Source organism: Daphnia pulicaria, chromosome 4 (assembly GCF_021234035.1).
Source record: "Daphnia pulicaria isolate SC F1-1A chromosome 4, SC_F0-13Bv2, whole genome shotgun sequence".
Taxonomy (NCBI): Eukaryota; Metazoa; Arthropoda; class Branchiopoda; order Diplostraca; family Daphniidae; genus Daphnia; species Daphnia pulicaria.
The window spans coordinates 18746263-18772847 of record NC_060916.1 but is presented as its reverse complement, the minus strand read 5'-3'; the positions used below and the strand labels follow the sequence as shown (position 1 = coordinate 18772847).

The 26585-nt window shown below is 38.5% G+C and overlaps 6 protein-coding genes across 7 annotated transcripts; 2 read left to right on the top strand and 4 right to left on the bottom strand.

Moving 5' to 3' along the window:
• The first annotated feature begins 1651 nt into the window (after window positions 1–1651).
• LOC124338151 (transient receptor potential channel pyrexia-like) lies at window positions 1652–5964 on the top strand. The gene is made up of 3 exons (XM_046792226.1): window positions 1652–3956; window positions 4026–4251; window positions 4317–5964. The coding sequence occupies exons 1-3, from the start codon at window positions 2076–2078 to the stop codon at window positions 5189–5191; spliced, it is 2982 nt and encodes a 993-aa protein (XP_046648182.1). The 5' UTR covers window positions 1652–2075; the 3' UTR covers window positions 5192–5964.
• An 87-nt stretch (window positions 5965–6051) lies between these two features.
• LOC124338152 (ubiquinone biosynthesis monooxygenase COQ6, mitochondrial-like) lies at window positions 6052–8806 on the bottom strand. The gene is made up of 8 exons (XM_046792227.1): window positions 8421–8806; window positions 8156–8343; window positions 7824–8063; window positions 7599–7706; window positions 7475–7537; window positions 6901–7008; window positions 6550–6764; window positions 6052–6462 (listed from the first exon to the last, which is right to left on the bottom strand). Exons 1-8 carry the CDS (start codon window positions 8563–8565, stop codon window positions 6150–6152), a joined length of 1380 nt encoding a protein of 459 aa, XP_046648183.1. The 5' UTR covers window positions 8566–8806; the 3' UTR covers window positions 6052–6149.
• A 431-nt stretch (window positions 8807–9237) lies between these two features.
• LOC124338154 (probable RNA-binding protein EIF1AD) lies at window positions 9238–10233 on the top strand. The gene is made up of 3 exons (XM_046792229.1): window positions 9238–9647; window positions 9735–9952; window positions 10023–10233. Exons 1-3 carry the CDS (start codon window positions 9561–9563, stop codon window positions 10207–10209), a joined length of 492 nt encoding a protein of 163 aa, XP_046648185.1. The 5' UTR covers window positions 9238–9560; the 3' UTR covers window positions 10210–10233.
• Window positions 10234–10487: 254 nt separating this feature from the next.
• Window positions 10488–12314, bottom strand: LOC124338153 (peroxiredoxin-4-like). Its single transcript, XM_046792228.1, has 9 exons — window positions 12078–12314; window positions 11770–11982; window positions 11530–11564; window positions 11363–11456; window positions 11215–11282; window positions 11030–11156; window positions 10871–10962; window positions 10689–10796; window positions 10488–10628 (listed from the first exon to the last, which is right to left on the bottom strand). The coding sequence occupies exons 2-9, from the start codon at window positions 11942–11944 to the stop codon at window positions 10569–10571; spliced, it is 759 nt and encodes a 252-aa protein (XP_046648184.1). The 5' UTR covers window positions 11945–11982; window positions 12078–12314; the 3' UTR covers window positions 10488–10568.
• Window positions 12315–13194: 880 nt separating this feature from the next.
• LOC124335792 (protein angel homolog 2-like) lies at window positions 13195–15440 on the bottom strand. The gene is made up of 3 exons (XM_046789248.1): window positions 15281–15440; window positions 13711–15117; window positions 13195–13648 (listed from the first exon to the last, which is right to left on the bottom strand). Exons 2-3 carry the CDS (start codon window positions 15024–15026, stop codon window positions 13489–13491), a joined length of 1476 nt encoding a protein of 491 aa, XP_046645204.1. The 5' UTR covers window positions 15027–15117; window positions 15281–15440; the 3' UTR covers window positions 13195–13488.
• Window positions 15402–16263, bottom strand: LOC124335793. Of its 2 annotated transcripts, none has more exons than XM_046789250.1 (4): window positions 16145–16263; window positions 15938–16048; window positions 15706–15874; window positions 15402–15652 (listed from the first exon to the last, which is right to left on the bottom strand). In XM_046789250.1, the coding sequence occupies exons 1-4, from the start codon at window positions 16172–16174 to the stop codon at window positions 15501–15503; spliced, it is 462 nt and encodes a 153-aa protein (XP_046645206.1). In that variant the 5' UTR covers window positions 16175–16263; the 3' UTR covers window positions 15402–15500. The 2 variants fall into 2 exon arrangements, with proteins under 2 accessions (XP_046645206.1, XP_046645207.1); XM_046789251.1 differs by having other exon boundaries at window positions 15715–15874.
• Window positions 16264–26585: the final 10322 nt, after the last annotated feature.

The following is a 26585-nucleotide window of genomic DNA, read 5'->3' as shown; positions in this document are numbered from 1 at the left end:
CCGGAGAAAAGAGTAGGAATAATGTTGTGGAATTAATTTCCGATTTATACTATACATCATGATATAAGAGGCAGGATAGGGTCACTGTTTAAGGATTTCCCCAAAATATAATCAAGGTTCGCAGCTTTCAGGTGCCACCGTATCCCGTAAATTACATGGGAAATAAAGGCGGATAAAGGAAAAGCGCATTTGTTTTTCTATTTTTTAATAACCTAATTTATTTGGACAGAAAATCAACTCAAGAACAGCATAGGTGAATTGTTGGGGAGTCACGAAATGTATTTATTCACCCGAAAATTATTTTATGAGCTGAAGAACTCACACAGTTGGTTCAAATTACCTTTATTACAATGTAGCAGGACTAAACTTCCTGAAAGCGACACGATTAAGAAAAAATAACATCGCTACATAGTGTAGTCAGTTCATCTTTCGGTCACGGCAGTGGCCACGGCAGCAGACTGTTTTACATCGCTGAGAAAATACGGCGTAGAAATGTATGGGTTGTAGAAAACTAGGGCTAGCTACGCCCTGACCTGTGCCGCAGCTTCTGGAAATGCTGGCGCAGTTAAAGCGAGTGAAAGCGAGATAAAGTTCTCTTTGCTGATGTTGAAGTAAAAACTCGATCAAAACCAGTCTAGACGATCCCAAATAATTCAGACAGTTCGACACAACCGGAAAATAAGAAAAAGAAATCAAAGAACCGCAAAGAACAAATGTAATTGCAGAATGCAACGCAGAACGCAGAATGCAACGCTACAACACATTCCTTACTTTATGTTCTGAAGCGTAGGTTCAGCTTGTTGGGTCTACTGCTGGTTCTCGAAACTTGTTTGACACTTACCAGAGACCGTTTGAAGCAAACTGTATAAACATACCCGAAGCCAGGTCAAGTAAACAGTTTGTTGTTATTTTGGTCAGACTCCACACGAGGGAACCTAGATCGTTACTCAAGCGGAAAAAGTAAATTGCAAAATGTTTATGTGACATTAAGACAGGGGAAAAAAATGCCATTAAGTGTTGTGATCCTTTATACACGAAGGAGCGCAGTTGAGTTTTTCATCAGTCGTTCTTCACACTTCCTATAACCAAGGATTTAGGCAAAATCCAGAAAATTAATTCCATATCCGTAACTTTATATTCCGAGTTGTTCCATGACTCACATAAACATAATGTATACAACGCGCTCCCTTGAAAATATATAGAAAGCCATGCTCCGCGCCGTACTTTTTAAAAGTGACCCGGAATTCAATATTAATTTTTAAGTCAAGACCAGTACGTGATAAAATGACAAATAAAAAAAAACATTAAAAATATTTTGAAAGAATCCCCCACTGTAATTAACGAACGCGGCTTTAGACTAGGTGTGTTCTATATTTAGACAAAGAAACTTATGGGGTCTTTTAAGAGTGGGGAAAAATACAATTTGTTCATCTCTAAAAAATACGATAGTTTCTATAATAAACCAACGTATTTTGTATTTTTTATCAAGTAGCTATAATAATTATTTAAAAATCCAACATAATTATTGCAAGACCAATTCAAGTATCACGTAGGTCGTTTCCTTCTTTTTCTATAAATATGAAAAAATCATTAATGTAAACAAGAAGTTGCATCACACTCACCTTTCTTCTAAGTAATGGAAAGATGGCTAAATGGTCGTTTGATTAATTACCGAAGTGTAGGGATTACCAATTAACGTATAGTGTAGCACTTATTTTATAAGTAGCAACAGACTTTGAAAATCGTAGTCGGGGAATGTGTTTAGAGTAAAATACTAAAATTTCTATCCCATTTCTAAAGTTGAATTCCATTTATGTTCACAGTCTAATTGGGGTCAATTCAACAGGAATTACGAGATCGCTTCTTTGTTAGTCTCAAAAAATAAACAACGGTGTTGAAATCGGTTGAAATCATAATACACAGCAAAAAAAAAGTGAGGAAAGAGGAGTGGGAGACGGAAAAGAAGGGAGGGGCTATTGATTCGTCTGGCTTTACATTATAAGAGTAACCATTTATCTTCCTGCCTCTGTTGTGAGCTAGCTGCGTGTGCGAGAGAGCCATTTCAACTTTTAAAGATGGGTAAATGCGAGAGCGCAAATGGTGATCATCAAACGTGTGCTGCTGAAGAGATGCGAGATAACAAAGAATTTCGAACCAAAAGCGGACGCTTTAAAGCTCGCAAATACGCAAATCGTCGAGCGTTTCAAGATCGTCGAAAGCCGTGGACAACTACAAATGGTGCTGCCAGTTCTGACGCGACGGGAGACACTTTCCGTTTTGATATTCCTGCAGACGATCCAACTTTTAGCATCTCCAGTGAATCTAACACTAGTCGTGCAGAGTTGAAGAATTGTACTATTTCGGGAGAAGAACCAGCTTCTTGGTTTTACGGCTGTTCCATTTGGACTGAAAATCAACTCAAGAACAGCATAGATGAATTGTTGGGGAGTCACGAAATGGATTCAATTCACCCGAAAACTATTTTAGGAGCGTCGGAGAGTTCACGCAATTGGTCCAAACTACCTTTGTGCTTCTACAATGTAGCAGTCTTGTATGCTTCCATGACTGGCAACATTGTAATGCTGCAATTTTTTCTTCAACGAGGGGCTAGCCCGAAAGCGACCGATTCAGAGGAACGAACAGTTCTACATTATGCAGCCAGTTCATCTGCTGTCACGGCAGCAGATTGCATTACATTGCTGAGGGAATACGGCGCAGAAATTAATGCATGGGATAAACTTGGACTAGCTACACCCCTGATCTGCGCCGCGGCTTCTGGAAATGCTGGAGCAGTTAAAGTTCTTCTCTGTGCTGGAGCTGAAGTCAACGCCGGTCTGGCCGATCCCAAATATCCCGACAGTTCGACACCACTTATATGGGCAGTTCGCGCACGTAGCGTAACCTGTGCTACTTATTTGATTGAAGCTGGCGCTGCTGTCAACAGCCCACAGGCGTACAGTGAAGCACCTATTCACGTTGCAGCGGCTCAAGGAGACACGGACTTGTTGGAAATGCTCTTGCAGAACAAAGCAGACATTCGCGTACTTTTTGGCCGTGAACGAATGAGTGCCTTGCACTTGGCGGCAGAGGAAGGAAATGCTGGCTGCATTCGACTGCTATTGCAGGCGAAAGCAGATTGTAATGCTGTTAATTTTCGTGGCCAAACTCCTTTACACTTGGCCACGTTATCACAGTCGGTCGAGTCTGTTGCCGTTCTGTTGGAGGCAGGAGCGAGACACAACATCTGCGACAATGATCAAAAATCTCCTCTTCATAGCGCTATTATCAAAACCTCGCGTTCCACCGAAATCGTCCGGCTTCTGATCGCTTCGGGAGCCGATATTAACGGACGTGACAACTTTGGCTGCACACCCCTACATCTGGCAGCGATCAACGAGAATTCTAAAGCTGCAACAGTTTTAGTTCAGTCAGGCGCAGACCTGTCGGCCAAAACCAAAGGGGGAGTTTCTGCATTGGATTTTCTAGTTCGGCGAACGCCCGACGTCTTGACTACCATTCCACGTCGACTGGATTCCGCCGTGGTAGTGGCAGATCACGATCCTGTTGATCCCGACTGTGAGCTTCACTTGGATTTCAACGTAATTGTACCCGGCGGAGATCAACAGCGAGTCGGTGAATCTGGATTTCTTATCACTTTAGTAGCAGCGGGTCAAAGACACATTCTTCAACATCCTATTATTAGGGCCTTTTTACATTTGAAATGGATCAAAATCCGCTCTCTTTTTATCGTCTCACTCCTTTTTCACGCTGCCTTTGTCCTCTCGTTAAGTGCCAACATCCTTTCCATTTACGTCATTCAACGAAATCGCAATTGTTCGGTAATCCACAATGATTCTTCTACCACCACCAATGAAGATTTAAATTGGGATACAACAAATTGTCTTTACACGCAATGGCCCTCCTGGTTAGAAGACGTCGTTAGATACCTGAACCTGGTAAAAAGAACAATTATGGTACAATACAAAGTCTAATATTTTAAGCATGTATTTTTGTTTTAATCAAAGGGCTTCGGAGCACTTTCGTTAATTAAGGAATTTTTTCAACTGCTTCAAACGCCGAGTGAATACGTTCGTAGCTCCGAAAACTATATACAATGTTTCCTCATTATTGGAGTCGTAGGGATAAATCTGCCGAAGAATTTCAATCATAACGACTGGCAGCAACATCTCGCTGCAATTATAATTGTAGTAGCTTGGATGGAACTGATGATGCACGTTGGAAGATTTCCAGGTAAGGAGCACTAAATTTCGCCCATAAATTCTATATCGTGTAACTTCACATGTTTTCCTTTACAGTTTTCGGTCTTTACGTGCAAATGTTTACGACCGTGGCAGCAAACATAGCCAAGTTTCTCGCAGCATACATGAGCTTGATTATAGGATTTTCTTTAGGATTGTCAGTTCTTTACCCGGACACGGAATCCCTGGCTAGTTTACCCTTTTCTTTGGTAACTACTGTAGTGATGATGACCGGGGAACTAGAATACAGTAAATACTTTTACGAAGATCATAGACCCGAATACCCCATCACGACACTCATCGTTTTCTTAGCCTTTCTACTTTTCATTGTCGTTGTTTTAATGAATTTACTCGTGGGTCTAGCAGTCTCTGACATTCAAGGACTCCGAAAATCAGCCGGATTGGATCGCTTAGTTAGACAAACCCGTTTGATTGCGCGCATGGAGAGCATTGTTTTTTCTCCTTGGTTAAACCAACTGCCATGCTGGTTTGATGCACGTACTCGGAAGTTTCTCCAACGAAAAATTCTTGTTGTCCCTCCGTCCCATCACCGGGTTTACATCGTAAGACCCAATGATCCACGCGACAATCGTTTCCCTCCTGATATCAAAGAAAATCTTTTGAAAATTCTTGTCTCAAAACCCAATAAGAAGTCGTACCACGAACTTTATCGCACCAATATAGAACATCAATCTTCTTTGACTGAAGAGTTATTTGACGAGGTAATACAAAATATCCATAGTCTTTGTCATAACTGTGTTTCCCAAGTAGTCATAATGAATAGTTCGATGGAGAATCGTTTCTCAAAACTAGAGAATCAATGGATTGCTACTAAAAAACAGTTCGATATCTTAATAGAACTATTGACTGAAAAACCTTTAACACACCCTTCTTCCAACACATCACAAACATTTTCAAATTCACTTTCCTAATCAGAAAAACGCATGTAAAAATTAACGTAAGTATATTTATGAACTGAATCAGCTGAGTGGTCTAACAATTAATCCTAAATAAATCTCTTTAATCATTATTTCATCAATAGAAATATCAAATTCTAGTCTGCATGTTGTTCGATCCGGTTCGATCAATGAGTCGTTTGTCTTCATTTAAACTTCGTTCATTATTCTTCGTTGTCTTCATATATATGGAATACCATTCATTTTTAAAGAGGGTTATTTGAAATTGGGAACTTCTAAACCGTGCATAACTGAAAAACAAATAACAAGATAACTCCTCCTTCTTCAACAACTTATCATCTGAAACGGTTTCTCAAATTTTCGTGTTTAGAACCTTAAAACGACGTTGCCGCATGAAAACTGTGCTTCAGAAATTAAGTTGTCTTGGCAATCAATATTTAAAAAACGTAAGCCATTTAGACAACCAACCTAGGTTTAATGGCTCTTGTTAAGGCGTTAAGCTATAAATGTCTCTTTACTGGATGGAACATCTGAAACACTAAAATTGTTTTTCGGATACTATACAGCATCGTTTCTCCGGTCCCGCTATGTAGCTGGAATTTTAATATTTTCTTTAAGCTCGTTAACGATTTCCAACACGAAATACCCTTAGTTTGTTCAAATTTTAGCCATTTTACCCGCAATTGTTAATCGATTTTTCGCATTTCTTTAAAAAAATATTTATACGTAGTTTTTAGTTTTCTACTCATTTCCTTGTTTCAACTGGTGCGATTTTTGCTCTGTTTGCAAAGTTTAGAAGGTTCAAACCACTTATGTTTTTTTTAACATTGAACATTCATTGATGTTGGTCTATTTCTAAACAAGCGTACGCTGGGTTTTTGGGTGTTTCGTAATCTGTATTGCAATCTGTATACATATAATCTAAAATACACATTTAAAATAATTAAATTAAAATGTGTACTACATCACAACGCTAAACTGAGGCTCTTTGAGTGATGAAACTTTTAACTGATGACAATGAGTCAAAAACGTTTAACCCAATGCTTCTCAACATAACAAGTGGAGTCCAAGTTGTTCCATACAGTAGATGCAATCCGTGAACTGATGCCATGACGGGTAAGTTGTGCAGTTGACGATTTGATTGGTATTGCTTGAGATATAGCGAACTGCCATGATCTGCTCCATTATTAACAGCCTCACAAACTGTATCATTAAGGGCAATGACATCGCCAAAGCCCAAATTAACGCCCTGTCCTGCTAATGGGTGTACTCGATGTGCAGCATCTCTGGGAGAAAAAAAGTGACCATAATTTCCGAAATATTTCTAATCAAGCCTTTAGATAATAGGACACATTTTTTGTTAAAGTACATACCCTATCAGCGCAGCCTTATTAGAAATGTAATCAACTGCGTGACCAAGACCCAGAGGGAAAGCTGCTTGGCGTCCTTTGATCTCAACTACACTCGGCGGAAGCTGCCGGATATCACTAGCATTTCCTTCTAATGAATTAACACGGCATACTTTTAACATCTGAAATATCCGTTCACTGACATTTTGGACCATGGGGTTCCTGTCGTCATTGTTCCACTGTAAATAAAAAGTGAGAATTTGAGAAATCTGACACAAGTTTTGTGATGAACAGATAAACAACATTCGAGTCAAATTCGTACATTTGCCATATTTATCATTGAAAATGAGAGAACTGTTCAAGGTTGATGCTTACCAGAGCTTGATTAATACGATCCGTAAATACATCAGGAGGCAAGTCTAATAAACTTTTGGCTGTTATTTTGTCTGTACTCCATACGAGAGAACTAAATTCGTTGTTCAACTGCATGAAAATAAAAGAAATCCATAAAAAAATCATTTAATTAAGAAACTACACGTATAACCCAACCTATAATTAATTATAAATCTATAATATTATCGAACTTATTATGCATGCATGTTTAATTGTAAACACATTGTTTTATATAAACGTCGCTATAACCAATGGATGTCATTATCGAGAAACTCTTAGGCTTGAACATGCGCATCGTTGGGTAGCAACAAAACTTTTTACTGACACACGTTAAAACAAGCTAGAATGTTTGTTTCAACAATCTATACAAAATTAAACGAATTAAAAGAACAGAGTGGGCCTACCACTTCTAAAAAAATGTTTTCCTAAAATTAGCTATGGGAAATACTTTTTGGCCTGAGAAAAATAAATTAAAATGAAACGCAGGAAAAATAGGAACCAGTTAACAAAATAAAAATAAAACAAATCTAAAATGATATGCTATTCAGAAACAAACCGGCAAGAGAGCAATTGGACCAGTTGGTAGAAATCTTTGCCACGCAGTGACATTTTCATCGCCCTGTAAATTAATATCGTTAATGGTGAATATTAGTAAATTGAAACGTTTATAAAATGTTCACCTCGGAGATGCGAAGGGTTGCCACTACAGCCATCTGATTATAATCGTAAGAAATGTACTGCGTTTTTATAGTCTGTCGCAACCCAGAGTTGAATCCATCCGCACCAATCTATTTTCAAACGAGAAAAATATGACCATAAATGCATTGTGCAGATCGCTTTTTTAAAAATCTATTAGCCTTTTATAAAACAAACAAACATACAGTAATAACCTGATTTATACTTACAATCAAATCTGTAGTGAGACATGAACCATCTTCCAGGGTTACTTGAACTAATTCATCTGCATTTTGTGGAAGCCTGTAATTGGTGACTTTGGTTTTATACTGGACCTCTACTTGTTCTATTTTATCTAATTCTTTCATTAATGAATCTTGAACAAGATCGTTTTCTACGATCCACGCAATATCTTCACTTAAATCTGCTTTTCCAAATGTTACTGCCGCATCTGAGCATGCATCCCAAACCTATACACAGCCAGAAATATAAAATGGTATTAATGTAAATTCAATGCTCATAGAGAAAAAAAAAATTGGAAATGGGAAGTTAAAGTGATAACCTGCATCTTCTTAACAGAACCAAAGCGTGTCTTCTCAATATGTTGCCAAGCACCCAGAGATTCAAGTAGTGATTTAGATCCTGGATTTATTGCAGAAACCCTATGATTGTAGGAGTCCAACTTTAACTGTTTCTTATTGGATGATTCTAAGAGCAGAATCCTTTTGTTTGCCAGACAATCACTTCTACCTAAAATAAAATAAGGAATACAATTTAATTAAATACTATGTCATACATTTATTATCTGCATTAATATTCAGGATTACCTAGTCGGCAGGCCATTGCAAAACCTACCATACCACCTCCCGATATAATAATGTCATAATGACTACTACGGCTAGCCGTGCTATAGTTTAATCGCCAATTGTGTATTGTATTGGAGTATTTGGACAGAAGAGAAAAACCTTTCATTTTATTACGAAAAAGTGAATTTGATATAACTATGAACTGATATAGCGCCCCTTGTTATTAGAACAACGTCACTTTAAAGAACCGGTTTTAGTGTTCCAGCTGTGCAAAAACTGTTGCCTTTAGCACAGTCACGAGTTTACACCAACACTTATTGGGAATTTGGGACAGACCCTTTTCAAACAGTGATACAGGCGAGCAAAAGCACAAAAGTCAACGTCGAACCTAAATAAGCAAATAATAATATTTTTGAGGAGCACCTAAAATTATAAAGCGCTCTATTTTCCGTTAACCAGCGTTAACTCATTCCCTGTAAAGGGCTAACTGATTATTCTTGGGATGATTTCATACAAATCCACGTTCAAATATATTTAATTGGAATTATTTAAAAATATGTGTAGCCTGCACAATTCAATCTTCAAAGTTCGAAATTCAGGAATGTCAAAACTCAAAACAACATACCGTGTGATGTGGAAGCATTGAAGGTTGCCTTACCTGTCTCATCACTTCATCAGTAGGAAAAGAAACAAGTAAAGATAATTTAACACTTTTGTTTTTAGATTTAATGAGGGAAATAAATGTATTAACGATTAGGAAGTCCCAGAAGAGCCGCGAGAGGCGCTTAAATTCTTGCTCTTTTTGCACCACTTGACTGTAGATACTAGATAGTCCGGACGAGGATTTTCAGTTTTCGCATGGCAGTTCATTTTAAAAAAGGATGAACTTATTCGTGATGTTTAGTTGTACGTTTATCTTTGGATTTCTTGGTCATTGGTCGCAGTTTATGCTTTATGGTTAACAGTTAAAAAATTATACATTGGTCGTAAAAATCGCGCAGCCTCCGGCAATGCAAGCCAGAATCTGTCAAACTTGCGTCTTCTGCTACAGTGCTGTCATTGTGCGCGTTCGTTTGTGTTCTGCTACTTTACGTACACGTGTTTTCGATTCTCGTCTCTTCAGAGAATAGTAAGAAAAATCAGAAATAAACATTTTTCCGGATGTCCAAAGCTACAAAAAGAAAGCATGTCACAAAGGAGGTATTGGATGATTATGTGCTCCCTGAAGATAATCAGAAAATAGTTAAGGTATGTAATTATATTAAGAAATTTTTGGCTTTTTTATATTTTTTAAATGTTACTGAAAACAATATTTTATTATTACATTATCTCTAGATATTAGGAGGAAAAGGAAATAATTTGCATGAAATAGAAACTTCTGAAGGTGAAAAATATTTAGTTTCTATGCCAACAAAATTTAGGAAAAATGTGTGGATTAAGCGAGGTGATTTTGTCTTGATTCAGCCCATTGAAGAAGGAGAAAAAGTAAAGGCAGAAATTGTTGCCATTCTGTATGCAGAGCAAATCAAGTACATTCAGAGTCAGGGGAAATGGTAAGTCAAATAGTCCATGCATTATCCATGTTTATTTGCTGAAGCATTTAAATCTCAAATGTAACTTTAGGCCCAAGGAATTTGTCCCATTAGCTTCAACAGAAGTTTGTGCAGACATTAGTTCTGATGATGATGATAGTTCTTCAGGAAGTGATGATTTGTTTGTAAATACAAACAGACCTCAGTGTGTATATGAATCAACAGACAGTAGTGAAAATGAACTATCTGATTCTGGTGCCAACAAAGATGATGATTAAAAATAAACTAAATGCTTTAATATGCTTTCCCTCGTTAATAACTTGCTACAAAACGGCGCCTCTGTACCACAGGGCACTCATGACTTGTTATATGGATTTATTTGGCCATGTTTTTCTGGACAAAAAATACAATTCTAATGATGGGTGAGGAGGAGTATAAGAGTTAGGGAATTAACTAGACTTTTTGAACAGGTTTCCTTTATTACTCTCATCAGTCTATCCTGGCGTCAGTAGATTCAATTTGTATTATTAAAAACTCAATTTAAAACAATTTAAAATATTGTTGATCCAATTTATTTAACTTGAACCCAATAACCAACAATCAATTCAAAATTGAATCTTTTTTGTGAATTAATAATTCAAATTTCATCCTTTTGTTTCTCGAAGTATAGTTTTTTCTCGATCGGATGGGGAATAATCTAATGAGGAAAATTTCATAGCATTACTTATTTCGCGTTTTACTTATTTTCATCCCTTACCGTGTCGGCTCCGGGTTTCCATCCAGCAGGACAAACTTCTCCGTGATTATCGGTATATTGAAAGGCTTGAACAAGCCTCAAGGTTTCATCAACAGACCTACCAACAGGCTGAGTAGAAACACATATTGCTTATTATTACAAATCCTAAACTGGAAAATCCTATTTCTACACATTAAAATTACCAAGTCATTCATTGTGATTTGCCTCAAAACTTGCTTATCATCGATAATGAATAAACCTCTAAGTGTATGTCCAACATCTTCCAAATAGACACCTATTAATATATAAAAATTATAAAGTAGGTGCAAATTTATAAGGCTAAGTACTGTGAAAAAAGCTACCATAGTCGGTGGAAATCTTGTGTGATAAATCTGAGAGCAACGGAATGTTTAGAGGACCGAGTCCACCTTCCTTTCGAGGAGTGTTAACCCAAGCCAAGTGAGTGAAATGTGAGTCCACTGAACAAGCCTATGAAATAACTGGATTAGCTGCTGAGTTAAATTTTAAAATGAAATGTACTTTTTACCACAAGTTCAGTGTTAAGCGCGCGAAATTCTTGAATTCTATCATTGAATGCCAAAATTTCTGTGGGACCTGCAAAGACATTCATATAAAATAATGTTTTTTGATGGTTGTTTTACAGAAAGATTAGAAAGAATAATAAAACAGCTTACAGACAAAAGTAAAGTCCAGGGGATAGAAGAAGAAGACCAAGTATTTGCCTTTGTAATCAGTCAATTTAAGGTCCTTAAATGAGCCATTAACCACCTAAACAGGAAATTAAAAAAATATATATAATGAAAGAATGCATACAAAGAAAATACAAATATAAGGTATTTACCGCTGTACCCTCCCATAGAGGAGCTTGCTTTGAAACTAAAATAAGAAAGTAAATAATGAACATTAAAATTGTTTGCAGTTCATATATTTTTAATTCAATGTTTGATAACCAATTAATTTTCCTAAATGTCAACAAATATGTAGAAAAATTCTGACTGATCAATTAAAAACTGTATTTTAGAAATAATGCTGATTTTAAATATCATATATTTTATTATTCACAAATGTAATAAAAGTATACTCATGGCTTTTGTCCATTGCAACGAATGGCCACTGCTTTTTCCTGTTTCTCTTGGATAGACAGCACCCCCAGCATAAGTCTGACAGACATCTCCATTTACCGCACTTGCTATGAACAAGAAGATTGCTAATCGTGCCACGTAATAGTACGACTTCGTTCTCGAGTCCGTCGTCATTCTTTTGCTATCGCTACAGCCACCTGTTTTAAAAAACTCTAGCATAAAAAATACCCATTAAATACATATGGACAATCAATACAACAATAAAAATTATTGATTTTATTGTTTAATAATGTAGTTAAATAATTACATTTTCGCAGTATACAGTTTGATCCCTTCTGTGATCACTGACGTGATATTGATACGAATCAATGACCTGTGTTCAAAGAGACTGTCAAGTGTCTGACTGATGCACCCATGCACTGATATCCAGATTCCAGTGCCCACAGTAGGGCAGTAGCAAACCAACAATGTAGCAGAATCAACTCTGCCCTGCTGCCTGCCACCGCTGCCACTTTCAAAACTGTGTTCTGTGTACACCAAACATGAATGACGCAGTAAATATTTCGGGCCGCGGCGTTCAACCCAATTTTGTGAACACTGTTTACAATGCCATCTGTTTACCCGAGTATAAAGCATATATTTTTACCCACGAAAATTTTTGAGAAAAATATCAGTTGAGAATTATTTCTAAATACATTAAGTTATTTAAATTTTGATTCTTATTACTAGATTTGGATTTATTGTAGTAGCTGCAAGATATTTCGGACAAGTTATTAGACAAATATTTCCTTTGTGTGTATTGTAGCGAACTAGCCTAATAAATCTTCAAGTAAGCAAACGTGAATTAAGTGTCTCTCCCGAAAGCCCTAAACTCAGAACTTACCTTGATTATATTTAGTATTGGACCTAATAGTTAAATAGTCGACATCCTCGTGCAGACGTACGGTAGCCTACGTCAACTCATTATTGACCCGAGAAGGTTCGACGATTTTTATTTTGTTCATTGGTTGAAAAATACAGATTATTTTTGCGAAGTGTCTCGAACGTAAAAAAAAACATCCGCCGGTTCTAGATTATATTTCAAATTGATTCTTGATTCTGTTTACTGTTGATCAATGGTTTATCTTTCGAGTTGGCATTGGCGTGAGCTGCACCCTACTGATAACTTGTTTTCAAATTCAAATTTCTGCCACTCCGGGTTGCAATGTTTATCAAGCTGCCAAGCTCAGCAAAAAATCGTCGATAAAATCGCCTTCCAGTAGCAATATGTTACTTAATATATTCCATCTTTAAGCAATTCGTAAAAGCACAAATAACTTCGAAAAAGTTTTTTTTTCTTCTTCGTTTATATTTTAATAAATCATAATGTAAAGTTATTTTTTTTTTAAGTTGTACTAATCCTTTAGAAACAAATTTCCGACAAATAAATGATCCAAGTGTCTATTTGATAGATTTAACCACAAAAGATGCTCAAACAAATTTTTATGAAAAAAAGACATAAACAAACTACAGAGTGCAGTTATATATGGAAAAGAATTTTGTTATTTCAGAATTTCTTTACAGACCATAATACATGTAATGTACTGTATGATTAACAGACTATCAGGATATTACTTTCAGTGAGAAGTGACTAAAGTTTCAAAGAGTTTTCAACCCGTCGTGTTCTGACATTAAATTTCCAGGATAATATATACAAATGACATTTTGGTAACTCTTATTTAAAGTCCTTTATACTTCCAGAGGAAACGGGCTACCAATGGCAAGTGATCAGAAGGTGAAGCCAATGATGGCAAGCCCCCAAGGCCATCTAATTCTTGTCCCGCTAATAGTCCTAAGCGACTTAGCAACTGCAGGTTCGGGTTCTTGAATTGAAAACCGCTGTTAACAAAACACATGAATTAGTTTAATTATAAAAATATGACGAAATGTGATAAGAATACTTGTGAAAAATGTAGTCAACAGTGACCCATTCGTTCTGGAAAGTGGTCGCTTCATTAGCTCCATTTAAACGGTTTAGACGATGAGGATAAACGGATTGCAACTGAAGCTGATGTGATAGCTGGCCAGTGGAAAACCGTTCGACAGAAGATTCACCATTTGACAATTGAGAGCTTGAATGGCCCACAAGAGGTATTCGTCGTTCAGTTGCATGGAGGTGTTGGCACTGGTCTGTGACATTCAGATGCGGTGGTATCAATTCCTTATCAAGCACGTGTCCACGATCCTCAGGAGTCAATTGCCTTCGACTTAGTCCTTTAAATTGTAGAGAACCACGTGTGATGAAGTCGTAGATGCTAGTGTTCGGTGTCAAGTTGAAATCTCCTGTCAGGATTGTGGGGTGGTAAGAAATTCCATTATTGTTCTTGGAAGTTGCTTTACTTGAATTGAAAGCGATGAGGTCTAATTCTGCGAAAAGCAGCTGTAATTGAGCAAGCTTAATATCGTGTCGTCTCGGATTGTAAAGAAGATGTGTGGTAGCAACAACGATAAACGGTAAATCTTCATCTGCAGAATTTCTTGAGTGCAAAATGCGCGGGGTAAGTAATGCTATTAGACCAATATTGTCTCGGTCAAGAAGCTCTACGTCTGGCTTGCAGTATTCAACTGATATGCTATTCTTCAATTCAAACTTGGAATCTCGGAAAAATATAGCGCATCCATCCGGTTTGTCCCCGGTTCGCTTCTTGAAAACTCCCGTAAAACCCATTGCTGTGAGTTTGGGAACATAGAATGTTTCGTAGTGGTCTGATTGAACCTCTTGAAGGCATAAAACATCTGCTTGATTGTCTCTAACTTCTCGTAGAATTCTTTCAGCACGACTGTTCCAGTCAAGAGCCTCAGGATCTGCTTTCCTGTACAGGTAAGTATGTTCTTCCAAAAGATGTTGAGCCAACACATTGTAAGATAGAACTGTAAACTTAAGAGACTGTGCTGGGGGCCTGATTTTTCGTTGTTGAAGCTCTCTGCCAAACTTTGTATACTCCCATTTTCTTAAAGAACTCAATCGATAACGAAGTTTCTTCTCTTTGAGTTTGATGGGATCAATCTCTGATTCTTCATATAAAAGATTTGCACATCCATATGCATATGCTTGTCTTCGCTGCTGATTTCCACTGACTTGAGTTCTGTTCTGAGTAGGTGCTTGTGATCCTGATGTTCCCATACCAGCTTTTCTGATCGCTTGGTTGCTGGATGAATGATGGAAATATCTTACAGACGAATATCTTTTAAAATGTTTTTGTTGTTCATTAGACATTGTGATGTCTTTTCCATTAAAAGTCACAAGAGAAAGTCGTTGACACAAAAATCCGCACCTGGATGACGAAATCGTGCGGAATAAGAGGCACCTGCAAGGTATTGAAGTAAACATATTTGCTTTAAGCTATGAAAGACTTGTAGAAGAAAGAAATTTCAATATCACTCAAAGAAGGTAGCGCAGCATCTCAGAAACACTTGCAAGCCACGAGAAATATACTGTGACAGTGTGACCTCAATTTTGCAAAAACTTACGTCAGATCACGTGATGACAGGGTGAAAGAAAGAAAGAGAAAACTTGTATCAGAGGTTGAACGACCTCTAACGACGTCTACCACTATTACGCAGCCAATCAAAGCAGACACCAAAATAAATATCCACGCATTAGTCCTTTGTATTTGCGGAATGATTATTATTCTCGGTCAATGTTTGTTTATTTTACAAAATTGTCACAATTAACATAGTAGTAGCACGCCTAGACAAAGTAGCTGCTTATCTTTATCTGCCTTTCTTCCTGGTTCTGCTGTGATAAAGCTGTGTGCAAATCCTTTAGCTTGATTTCAGGCTTGTTCAAACTAACACTCATAATCAACATTTTTTCACAATTTGACAATGATTCATACAACCCTAAAATAATTATGTCAATACAAGTTATAGGACATTGTCTAAATTTAAACAACCTAGTTTGCCTGTTTTTGGTTCCATGAAAATGGGCTGTTTGAGGTCATTGTCCTTCACTATGAATGCTAATTTTAAGTTGGGAGTTGAAGTGGAAGTAGGTTCAAATGCAGAAAGTTTACTGAAGGTGCCATATGTTTGAAAAACTGTCTTGGTTGCTTCTATCAACTCCTTAAAATAGAAAATGATTTGAAATTTTTTTTATTTTTTCTTAACTTAAAGCTGCTATAATACTTTCCACAGTTGGCTGTCCATCCATTCAAAGGTGTCATATTCTTTTTCTTTAATGATAATTTTGCACCGAATGAAACGGAATTCGACTGGAACAAGACAGTTCTTGTTAATCTGAAAAGTAAACGACATACCACGCAAGCATTATTTTTTTTTACATTTTCCTTTTTATTTACTATTGAATTTATTCCTACAAAATGTTATCTTCACCTTAAAATTTTCAAAAATTGATCGACTCATATTAAACGTCCGACGATTATAAATCAATCATTTCACCGTATAAACTATAAAGTTAGTAGCCTACCAAGTCTACAGACTACCTTCGTAAATAACAGAAACGCCACCTAGCAGAAAATCTTTTAAACTATTTAAAAAATTTCTTGGCGCTCAAGCCGGTGTGGCATTCCTTGCCATCCGGTCGTTGGGTACGGTATTCACATTATCCTCAATATTTTTTAAAGACGATGTTGCAATATCACGCGACGCTTAAAATTTCGCTTATTTGTTTAATGCTGCAGAATAGCATGTTTTACACTGCGACGTGAAGTAAACTTTAACTGGGCTCTGTTTGTATAATAATGGAAAAGTAACTCAATTACCAATAATTGTTGCGAAGGATGACTCGGCTGTTCATGATTATGATGGGAATAGATGACGACGAATGCTGTTCAGAATAAGTTCCACGGCCGCTGTCTACCGCGCTGACGGCTGCAATACTCATAACTAAGTATCCGCAATCCGGCCGAAGTCGAAATTATTGTTGACTCCATTGTTGTTGCTGCTGCAGTAAAAGTTGTTGATGATGAGCTAGTAACACACTATAAATTGTATTCCATGGAGCAGTCAACCGTCTATGGCTGAGAATAATCTTTTAAAGTAGGCTATATGAAAACAACTGGCTTGATGACGAAGCTGATGAAAATTTCTGTTGGATCATTATTCCGTGATTACACAAGGCGAAGAGAATCTTTTGAAGTTGAGTGATCCGCTGAAACACTGAAAACAAAATAACTGAAAATGAGATAACACTGAAACGCTAAAGGCGGCCGGAATCATTTCTATAAAAATATCTTTCAACTTCCGTCTAGACGCACGTTGGAAACAACTAGCGACGGCCTGTTTTTGAGACATAATCGGCGCAATCCGGACGATATTTCGCTCGGCTGTATCAGGAAAAAGATGGCACCCAAATTAAAAGCAGGTTTCTCTTCTTCTAAAAACATGGAGTGTGTATGAAGCGATTCCATAAAGATACGCGACCTGAGTTGACAAGACGACCACATTTTCGTAATTTTATTTTTTGTGCTATTCATCGTGCAGCCATGTACGTTTCCCAAATTGATCGTCCCGTTTTCTTATTAAACTTAAAGCATGGTATTTAGGCTTAAGGTTGAAGCATGGTTTTAATATTAAAGCCTCGATAAAATTAAACCTCGTCTCTTTCTCTCCAAACGAAAGCAGACGACACCAATTCTAATTAGCCAATATAGCCTATAGCTATAGCCATGCTAAGATATCGATAGAAATCAGTAATCAACCGTTGTCGACATTCTAGCTTTTAATCCAAACTTTTTTACTTGTTATAAAAAAATTAATTGAGATTAACAAATTGAATTTGGATTGAATTCTATTTTATTGAATTGAGGGAAATTTCATTTTATGATTGACAAACTAGAAAACTGTTAAAGTCGTTGCTCAAGCATCTCCCCAGTGTAGCGCGTCATCCTACTCCGTTCCTCCTCGGTTCCTCCTCGGTTCCTCCTCCGTTTCTCCTCGATTCCTCCGTTCCTTCCTGATTCCACCAGTCACCGCCGTCACTTATAGATCCTTTCCTGTACGTTTCTGATGAGACTTTTTCTTATGATGACGATGCTTCTTGTCAGTCTTAGCAGCCGGTTCTTCAGGAATAGAAATTGATGTCCTGTTTCTCCCCAACCCGACCACCGATCCAACACTCGACAACACCGATTCAACACCAAACAACACCGACCTACCGGCGGACAGCGCAGTCGAACTGATTCCCCCCACGGCGCGTCTTAGTAGTCCCGGACGAACGGGTTCCTCGGGCTTTTCAGGTTTCTCTTCAGAGTGTTTCGGTCTAGGCAAATGACTCTCAGAATGACGACGTTTCTTTTCATGTCGTCTCCTTACCTTCCGGGTACCAGCGGCTTCCGTCTCCAACCGAGATTCAACTGTCCGAGTAGAAGGCAAAATCTCAACAGCCTCTCGTATTGGATCCAGATCGGCCTCTGGGTTTGGTGCAATCTCATTTTCATCCGGTACTGCTGCTACAGTCACAATCTCCTTTGTTATCTTTTTGACATGGTGTGCTTCCGGATTGGACGGCAATTTAACATCCAGTTCAGATTTCTCTGAGGTGTCGGCTTCTGGTGTTTGGGGATCCTCATCAACTAAGACCTCGTCCTGGACATCCAACTTCTTTTCATCCGGTTTTTCTTCAGCATCATTTTCTGCGATAGATTTCTCATCCGGTTCCTGTTTTTTATGCAAAATTGGATCGACAATTGAATGCCACATTCGGCTTGCTAATCCGGGATGGTCAGGTAAGACAGGATTTTCTGCCATCGGCTGAGCAGTTTCTTCTAATTTAGGGTGAGAATGACCTGTGTCACTTTCCTTCTTTTCCGGTTCTGAGGTAATGACTTTTTCAGTGGATGCCTCATCCTGAACATCCGTCTGCTTCTCATCCGGTTTGTCTTCCGCTTCATTTCCTGCAATCCTTTTCTCATCCGGTTCCGGTTTCTTGGAATGCCAAATCGGATCGACCATCGAATGCCACATTCGGTTTGCCAATCCGGGATGGTCGGGTAAGTCAGCGTTGTGGACATCTTCTTCTTCGGGTCCAATTTTCTTCAGGGAACGAGACGGAGTCATCTCTTTGTGGGCATCCACTTGTTTATGAATTTCCTTTTCAGTCAACTCAAATTCCTGCAGCTCAGTCTTTTCATCCGCATCCAAATGTTTACTGTTTTTTACTTTCCTGACAGGTAGGCGTTTTTGGGACACTACAGGGATCGACGGGTTGTAAGTGGTGGGAGGAGCAGGATTGGCTCGGAATTGTCTTTTGCTCGTGAAATTGTCAAAATTTTTCTTCTTGTCGGGTAAAGGAACTTTTTCAGGTGATGTTTCATTATGCGGATGCAAAATTGGGTCAATCATCGAGTGCCACATTCGGTTTACAAGTCCGGGAGCGTTGCCTTTCTTGGCAACTTCAGTCTTGGTTATCTTGGGAGTCGAGAGAACAGGTTTGGCTTTGAAAGGCTTCAAATCTGTCCCGTCCGTATTCTTAGCGTCAGGTTTCTTGGTCATTACAGTCTTGCTTTTCTTAGGAGTTTGGTAAGGCTTATTGTAGTGACTGCTGGGAACAGGGTTGGCTTTGAAAGGTTTCGGTTTCAAATCTGTCCCGTCAGTCTTCTTAATAGCGCTTGTCAATTCAGGTTTCGGGGAAAAAGACCAATCACGCGGATGGATCTTTTTGTCCAAATGAGTTGGTAATGGACGGATAGTCTGGGATTTGGGAATGGCTGCCGTGATTGAGGTCGAGCCAAATCCTTGAAAACGGAATCCAACTTTGGGCATTTGTGGGGCCCCATCAGCCATGGTGAAATTAGCTGGTACTAAATGGATTTTATCCGGATTCAAAGTCATTGGTTTGATCGCATTGACTGTTGGTTTTGCCAATTTGACCGGTCTCTTATTGTCGATTTTGGATTTGACTAAAGGAAATTCGTTTTTCGTTCCGGGAAGTTTTCGAATTGGTTGAGTATTCATTCCCGTTTTTGAGTTCGTATTCCGTTTTTGAGTTCGTATTCGTAGGTTAATACAGAACGTATGATTAAGGTAGGTGGAGAGCCCCCTCTTTATATAGTACCTAGCTATCCCAAAATTTCATCAGCAAACCCCTGTCACCACTGATTTTGCTCCATTTTTTGATTAATTGTTTAACGAAAATTGTTTTAAATTAGATAATATCATCTCTTGCTATTTTAGCAATAATGTTCAATCATACTTAAAAGAATTAATCAATTCAAACTTATGTTTTATCCGAAATTAGTTTTCTTATTTTGGAGATGATCAAGAAGTCCTGTCCGTTCCTGTCCATTCCTGTCCAGTCCTGCGTGTCGTCAATGTATGCATGGGTAGATCCATCTAGGTGCGAATTGTGTTATCACATATTTTTTACTTATGAATTAGGACAACACTTAAACATTTATTGGGGAATTGGAATTAATTTAACAATACAGATAGGATATATAACAAAAAGGTAAATTTAACTTACAATTTTCTCAAGTTTCTTAAGTAACTCTTGTCCTTACACTAAAATAGCAAATATTCTCTAATAATCCTGGGCGTACAAATTAGCAAATTGATAAGAATCCTTAACAAATAAATGAATCACAAAATAAATAAAAACGTATTCCGTTAGCTATGACACTCATCAATCAATTTCTTTGCTCTAACAATAACTGAAAGTGAAACAGTTGCTATGATGACATTATACGATGCCGGCTACACAAAATTCGAATTTAAAAAAATTAATTGAACTTATATGTTTTGGTGATTGTTGAATAACTGCCAATATTCGCTGTCCGGTTTTTCCCCGCTGTGGATACCTGCATGGGGGTTTTGTGAGGCCTCTTACAATAACGTTAAGATATAGTAATCACGGTCACCAGCCAGCATTTTTTTTTTTTCATGTCGTAAACGGCGCGCCATACTTAGCATGCTCATTTTGATGAGAGAATAGCAGGTTCTTCTCAATTCTCACCAACAACACTGCCCTCTCCTTTTTAAATTTCGCCCTAATTAGTTGAACCGCTGTTTATTCATCTAATCGTCAGCTGTGAACAGGATCCGGGATCCCGTACGACACCCGTCACTGAGTTGCCATCCACTTCGCTTAAAAAATCGTCCTAGAAGAAAATCAAGAAGAAAACGTACATAACAAAGAAGAATTTCAATACGGAACAGAAAAGGAGGTGCGAAAGATGCGAAACTGAAATACCCGATTTGGGGGAAACGTGTAGGCTATAGACTAGAATCAGACAAGAGACGATACGGTGAGAGAACATTAAATCGCATTAAATCGTGAAGGCCGACACCCAGTGGCGTTTTCCCTCCCCAGGGCCCAGAGTAATAACCTGTAACGGATCACAACATGACTAATAAGATCCCCAGCCTTCTCCACTGGGAAGAGGGCTTGTGTGCTTGTGAGTGCAATATGAAACTTCTCTGTGAAACACCACGATTGCTTCTCCATTTTTCGTTCTTAGCTGCTCGAATTTCACTTTTCTCGTCCATGCTTTTCTCTCCAGTCCCCCCGTTTCGTCGTCTGCCTCTTTGCGTTGCCAGATTTAACCCTTTATTTTTACCTTTGGCGCCGGTGCGCCACAGTCCCGGCCAGCGCCAGCGATGGGCCGATGGCACGGTTGATTTTGTTATAAGCTTGCATGGTCTGATTCACAGTTAAATTAAGGGCGTCGCCAACCGAGGCCAGGAGGGCCGCTCTTGCTACGGCCATCAAAGGAGTTCGATTGAATAATATGGCAAACACTTCCTAAGCTGTTGATGAATCAGATACACACCACCCTCTTGCTAATTGACCGCAGTCGACGCAATATTTTTCAAGACCTGAACGTCTTTGGTGACATGTAAGAATCAAGATCAGATGCGGGTTCACCACACAACGTTAATATGGGATCAAAAACAGCAGTGCAACTGTCAAAAACGGTGGCCGTCAAAATGGTCCGCTCCCAAATAAATGCTGCCGCAATGAATCACTCGTCAGTGAATGGAGAATTCTTACTCATCTGGGATCGCATTTAAATGTGGTAAACTTGCTGCGAGCCTGCACTAGATTAAGAATATTAAAGGCAAACCACCAAAATACGCCAAAATATTATCCTTGTCCAACAAGAAATGAATGCACCATTTAGGTGAGCTTTTAATAATTGTCGAGTATTGGGCCTACTGTCGATACGGAAACCAGCAGACATACTTGTCGAAACATTTAAACAGCTTCATTGTTCTGCTAGACGATTTCGGAAATATGAAAACCGACAGTGTGTCTCGTACCCATGAGAAACGGTGGGCGAGGAAATCAAGCGAGACTCAGGACCAAATTCCTTCGGTGGTACACCACGGGTGCACTCATAAGCCAGACTGTAGTAATACAAATAAAGCGCCAATCGTGAAGTGTCGAGTAGGCGAGCATCTCGTCTCTTCTAGTACACACAAAGGACGGGCACCCATCACGGCCCTCAGAGTGCTTCTGCTTCACGTGATTTGCAGCTCTGCTGCGGTGTTGCCGTTGGTCCGACTGTGGCTGAACGACAAAATGCCATGAGGAAACTAACATGAAACTTGCCGTTTAATTGCTCCGAATGCTATACGACGATCTGAGAGTTGATTAGGAATTCGACGGAAGCAATAGATGTGAAGCTACTTAAACTGTAATAAGTATTGACGACGAACAGAAGGTCCGTACAGTTACCAACAGGCAACATGTACTGCCGCGGAGTTGCCGTTGGTTCGACTGTTAATGAACGGCCCAATAAAACGCAATAAAATCACGAAACTAACACTGCCGTTTAGATACGTATGCGAAAGAAAGTAGCTGCTCCGAATGCGTTTGACGAAGAGTCGGAAACACACATAATTATGTCGTGACGGTCTGAAAATGATAAATCGGTAGGCGGAAACGATAATCTGGTTCGTCCATCAGCCCAACTATTCCACTTTGCTAGCAGGTCTGCTGGTAAAGGGTAGTCCCACCCGCGAAGGAGAGTGTAACGAGCTACGAGATGTTAGAGTCCGAAATGGTTTTCGAGCGAGCGTATTCGATTCCGATATAAAATTAAATTCGAGTTGTTCGAGGTCGATTAACAAAAATTGCGTAATGAGTTTGTTAAAATCAATTTGGTTAACGTTCGAATTCGACATAGAAATTTCGAACGAATCTACGTTATTTTGCTGAATTGCAACGATAAGAACATTGCAACGATACGAACATTGCAACGATAGCCTATACATGGAGTTCGAAATATATGTTCGAGTTTTTTCGAGACTTCGGCGACTAGTGCGTTTATGCGTTCAAAAAACTGACTTTCTCGTTTCGGATCCGATGGGTCGTTCGGGTTTGACATGAAACATATATGCGTTCGAGTTGTAGGAGTTCTAAATGAAATCGTTTTCGAGGTCGTTCGAGGTGTTCGAATTCGAAATCAAATTGCGTTCGACGAAATTGACATAAAATTTCGTTCGAGTTCGAAACAAAATTGTTTTCCAGTTCAAACTGAAATCGTTTTCGAGTTGCGTCCGAGTTCGAAATAAAGTCTCGTTCGAGTTCGAGACAAAATTATGTTCGAGGTGTTCGAGTGCGAAGAAAAATCTTGTTCGAGTTCAACGTGTCCTAAACTTCGAATTCGAAATAAAATTGCGTTAGGTTTCGACACAAATTGGGAATACATTCGTCGTTTCGAGATTAAAAAAGACAAAATATAAGTTAGTTCGATTAAGGAGTCAATTGTGTTCGAATTCAAAAGAAAAATTGTGTTTGAACAAGTTCGATGTAACTGCGTTCGAGTTCGATATAAAATTTTGGTTGGGGCTGTGTTCGAGTTCGAAATAAAATGTTGTTCAAGGTTGGCAGAAGTGTGTTCGACGAGTTGTTCGAGTTTGTAACAAAATTACGTTCGTATTCGAAAAAAGTTATTGCAATAATAGTTAATAAGGTTCGAGTTCGACAACTGCGTTCGAGTTTTGACATAAAATTGGTTTCGACGGCCTATGCTAGTATGCTACTTACTGTCAGAAGAAAATGGCCAATTAGACATCGCGATGGGAGAACATTTTTGTACATCGGCTAACCTGAAATATTCGTCAAATTGGGTTTCGGCACCATGTGAAACACCACGATTGCTTCTCCATTTTTCGTTCTTAGCTGCTCGAATTTCACTTTTCTCGTCCATGCTTTTCTCTCCAGTCCCCCCGTTTCGTCGTCTGCCTCTTTGCGTTGCCAGATTTAACCCTTTATTTTTACCTTTGGCGCCGGTGCGCCACATTCTCTATATTTTTCAAAATGTCCTATGGGAAATTGGGAATAGCCTGTGGGAATAACTAAATTTTATTATGCTTTCATTGGAATCGTGAAAAAATGCGCAAATATAAAGGCATAAGGGCTACGTGGTTTTTCTCATTACAATTCTTGTCATTTATTTCTCGGCTGACATTGTGTTTTTGTCTCCAGATCTGTGAATATTTCCAAACTTGTTTTTTTTTAATTAAATAGTGCGAAGATGCCTACCGTGAAAAGTGTAAAATCTCTCTTTCAACTGTGCGTAGCATTTATTGTCTCTATTATCGAAGATAGTGATTTTCCAGTTAAACCATCGACGAATAATGAAGTGCCAATGGAGCTAGAAGAAATTGTCAATCCATTTCATCAGCTGCGTGAGTCAAATAAAAAAGTTAGCCTTTTAGAAAAAAATGTATCTTCTTAAACCTAAACATTGTCGTATTTATGTTTGAATGTCTCTTTAGCCATAAGCGTCTTAGAACAAATAATCGTCAACGTCAATTTCGCGTACCATACCTATGGCAAGCCCACAAACACATTTGTTCTTGAATATCTGATAAGCCCACAACTCAGATTCTTCAGATTTCATTATTACACCGAAGAATACTTGACAGTTTTCCCCCAGTTCGGAAAATTGCTTTCTTTGAACTTGCGATACACAAAAGCAGGGGACAATTGTTTACATCTAATAGGAAATTATTGTAAAAATTTAAGGTACCTGAAATCTAAATCTGTTTAAAATATTGTTCATTTTGTAAATGCCTTTTTTAATGGTTTCATGAATAGAATGTTGGATATTCACCACTGCCAGCGAATCACAGACATTGGAGTTCGATCGCTATGTTTCAATTACGACGATCTAGAGAAACCTTCTGGTTTATGTAAGACCCTCCAGTATTTGCTGATGTACTGCACTAGTGTTACAAAACAAGGAGCTCAATTGGCCATAAATAATCTAACAAAGTTAAAAAGCCTTCATCATGAAAGTACCTTCGAAGTCTTGGTAGAGTTCATTCAGAAGCGGTTGGATCAAAATTTGTCGGAAATTCCGAATATGTTTTCCTTGGTGAATCTTAGAATAGGTTACGTCACTCCATACAGAAAAGGTAGTCTGGGACAAGTGGTGCAGCTCATTTCGTCATCACTTACTTCTGTTATCATTATTGCCATGAAGGAATTAACTGACACTGATCTTTTAAGTTTGACGTCATTAAAAAACCTCAGACAATTTCATTTAAATTGTCCCAAAGAGCTTAAAGAATATAAAGGATTTGAAATCACGTTTAAAGGTAGTGTGGTTCCCTTATTGAAAAATACTGGAAATTTATTGGAGGTTCTTGACATTTGTTTCTTTCCTGTCGTCGATATTTGGACTGTTTTCAAATTTTGTCCTAATTTAAACTCTTTATTTTTCAAAACTCATTGCGAAAGCGTTACGGTCTTATCTGAAGACGAAATAACACTTTACCGCAACGAAAAGGAGCGGTTTATTTTGAAGAATCTTGAGACGCTATATTGTGGTTACAACATTTCGTCGGAAATCCTTCAGTTTCTTTTGTCCTTTCCTACACTAACAGATGTTACGGTTACTTACTGTAACGCTCTCACTGACGAATTTTTACAGAACGCCGTAATAAGCTGTTTCAAATTTAATAACGTAAGAAGGTTCCATTTTACTCTTTGCTATTACATCACAAAACGAGGTATAGATACCCTAATGGCGAATAGCAAGTTTGTCGAAGAAATCGATATTCAATTCTGTAAGAATTTGACGCACGGAAATGTTTACGAGTGGCACTTGCAAGCAAAAAAAGCAAATTTGAAATTAAACATACATTACAAAAATTCTGATCTTGAAATGTGCTATCGTACCAACTAGCTGTTGGAAGTATTATGTTTAATGGAAATACACGGAAATACATGAAAGCCAGTATGCCTTCTGTCGCCTTCTGTTTCACTGCCAATTATTCATTTATAATTTTGATTTATTATTCCTTAATGTTCTTAATTTTTAAACGGTTAAGCGGACAAGCAACACATCATAACGTTTTGTTGCCGATCATTTCATCGATTGATCCACAGAAAGAGAGAAGAAAGCGACGAACTGCGTGATTGGCTTCTTTGGATTATCGTGACGTTGTCGTTCCTTTGCTGAAATAGTACGAGACCCATCAACGACTCCAGCAGACAACCAAGTTCTTGGAAGATGTTTGAGAAGATGAGCTTGACTTGGGGCGAGTCGTCAAGACCGGTTGCCGGTTGAAAAATCACGCCAAATGAAATGATCGAGGTCGATTTATGAGTAAACTGGGTGTCGACTGCCACTACCAACACTTAAAGTGCGTTCACACTGCCACTAACGCAACGTTACGGAGCAAAGCGTAGCGTAGCGCCACCAGGTGTGACGGAAGAATATGTACTGTAGCGTAAGGGTGTTTTAAGCTACTCCCCACGCTCGTAAGGGTGTTGAGCGTGGGGAGGAGTTTAAATAAAACATTGGTTATCATCTTTTTCGGTCATCTTTCTTCATCAGCTCCGGTCCTTTTCTTCCGA

Bases quoted from the DNA above. Each gene is read 5' to 3' on its own strand.
- LOC124338152 (XM_046792227.1), bottom strand. From the start codon at position 8,565: ATGAAAGGTTTTTCTCTTCTGTCCAAATACTCCAATACAATACACAAT. The intron at 8,064-8,155 runs GTTATCACTTTA...GGCTGTGTATAG, and splicing joins GTTCTGTTAAGAAGATGCAG to GTTTGGGATGCATGCTCAGA. The intron at 7,538-7,598 runs GTGAACATTTTA...ATTAATTTACAG, and splicing joins CAACCCTTCGCATCTCCGAG to GGCGATGAAAATGTCACTGC.
- LOC124335792 (XM_046789248.1), bottom strand. From the start codon at position 15,026: ATGTCTAATGAACAACAAAAACATTTTAAAAGATATTCGTCTGTAAGA. The intron at 13,649-13,710 runs GTATTCTTATCA...TTTTGTTAACAG, and splicing joins GTTGACTACATTTTTCACAA to CGGTTTTCAATTCAAGAACC.
- LOC124338153 (XM_046792228.1), bottom strand. From the start codon at position 11,944: ATGACGACGGACTCGAGAACGAAGTCGTACTATTACGTGGCACGATTA. The intron at 11,457-11,529 runs GTAAATACCTTA...TTTCCTGTTTAG, and splicing joins CTCTATGGGAGGGTACAGCG to GTGGTTAATGGCTCATTTAA. The intron at 10,629-10,688 runs GTAAGGGATGAA...TTTCCTCATTAG, and splicing joins GGAAACCCGGAGCCGACACG to ATTATTCCCCATCCGATCGA.
- LOC124338154 (XM_046792229.1), top strand. From the start codon at position 9,561: ATGTCCAAAGCTACAAAAAGAAAGCATGTCACAAAGGAGGTATTGGAT. The intron at 9,648-9,734 runs GTATGTAATTAT...CATTATCTCTAG, and splicing joins ATAATCAGAAAATAGTTAAG to ATATTAGGAGGAAAAGGAAA. The intron at 9,953-10,022 runs GTAAGTCAAATA...ATGTAACTTTAG, and splicing joins ATTCAGAGTCAGGGGAAATG to GCCCAAGGAATTTGTCCCAT.
- LOC124335793 (XM_046789250.1), bottom strand. From the start codon at position 16,174: ATGAGTCGATCAATTTTTGAAAATTTTAAG. The intron at 16,049-16,144 runs GTGAAGATAACA...TTTACTTTTCAG, and splicing joins CAATTTTTGAAAATTTTAAG to ATTAACAAGAACTGTCTTGT. The intron at 15,875-15,937 runs GTATTATAGCAG...TTCTATTTTAAG, and splicing joins TGGACAGCCAACTGTGGAAA to GAGTTGATAGAAGCAACCAA.
- LOC124338151 (XM_046792226.1), top strand. From the start codon at position 2,076: ATGGGTAAATGCGAGAGCGCAAATGGTGATCATCAAACGTGTGCTGCT. The intron at 3,957-4,025 runs GTAAAAAGAACA...TTTTAATCAAAG, and splicing joins TCGTTAGATACCTGAACCTG to GGCTTCGGAGCACTTTCGTT. The intron at 4,252-4,316 runs GTAAGGAGCACT...TTTCCTTTACAG, and splicing joins GCACGTTGGAAGATTTCCAG to TTTTCGGTCTTTACGTGCAA.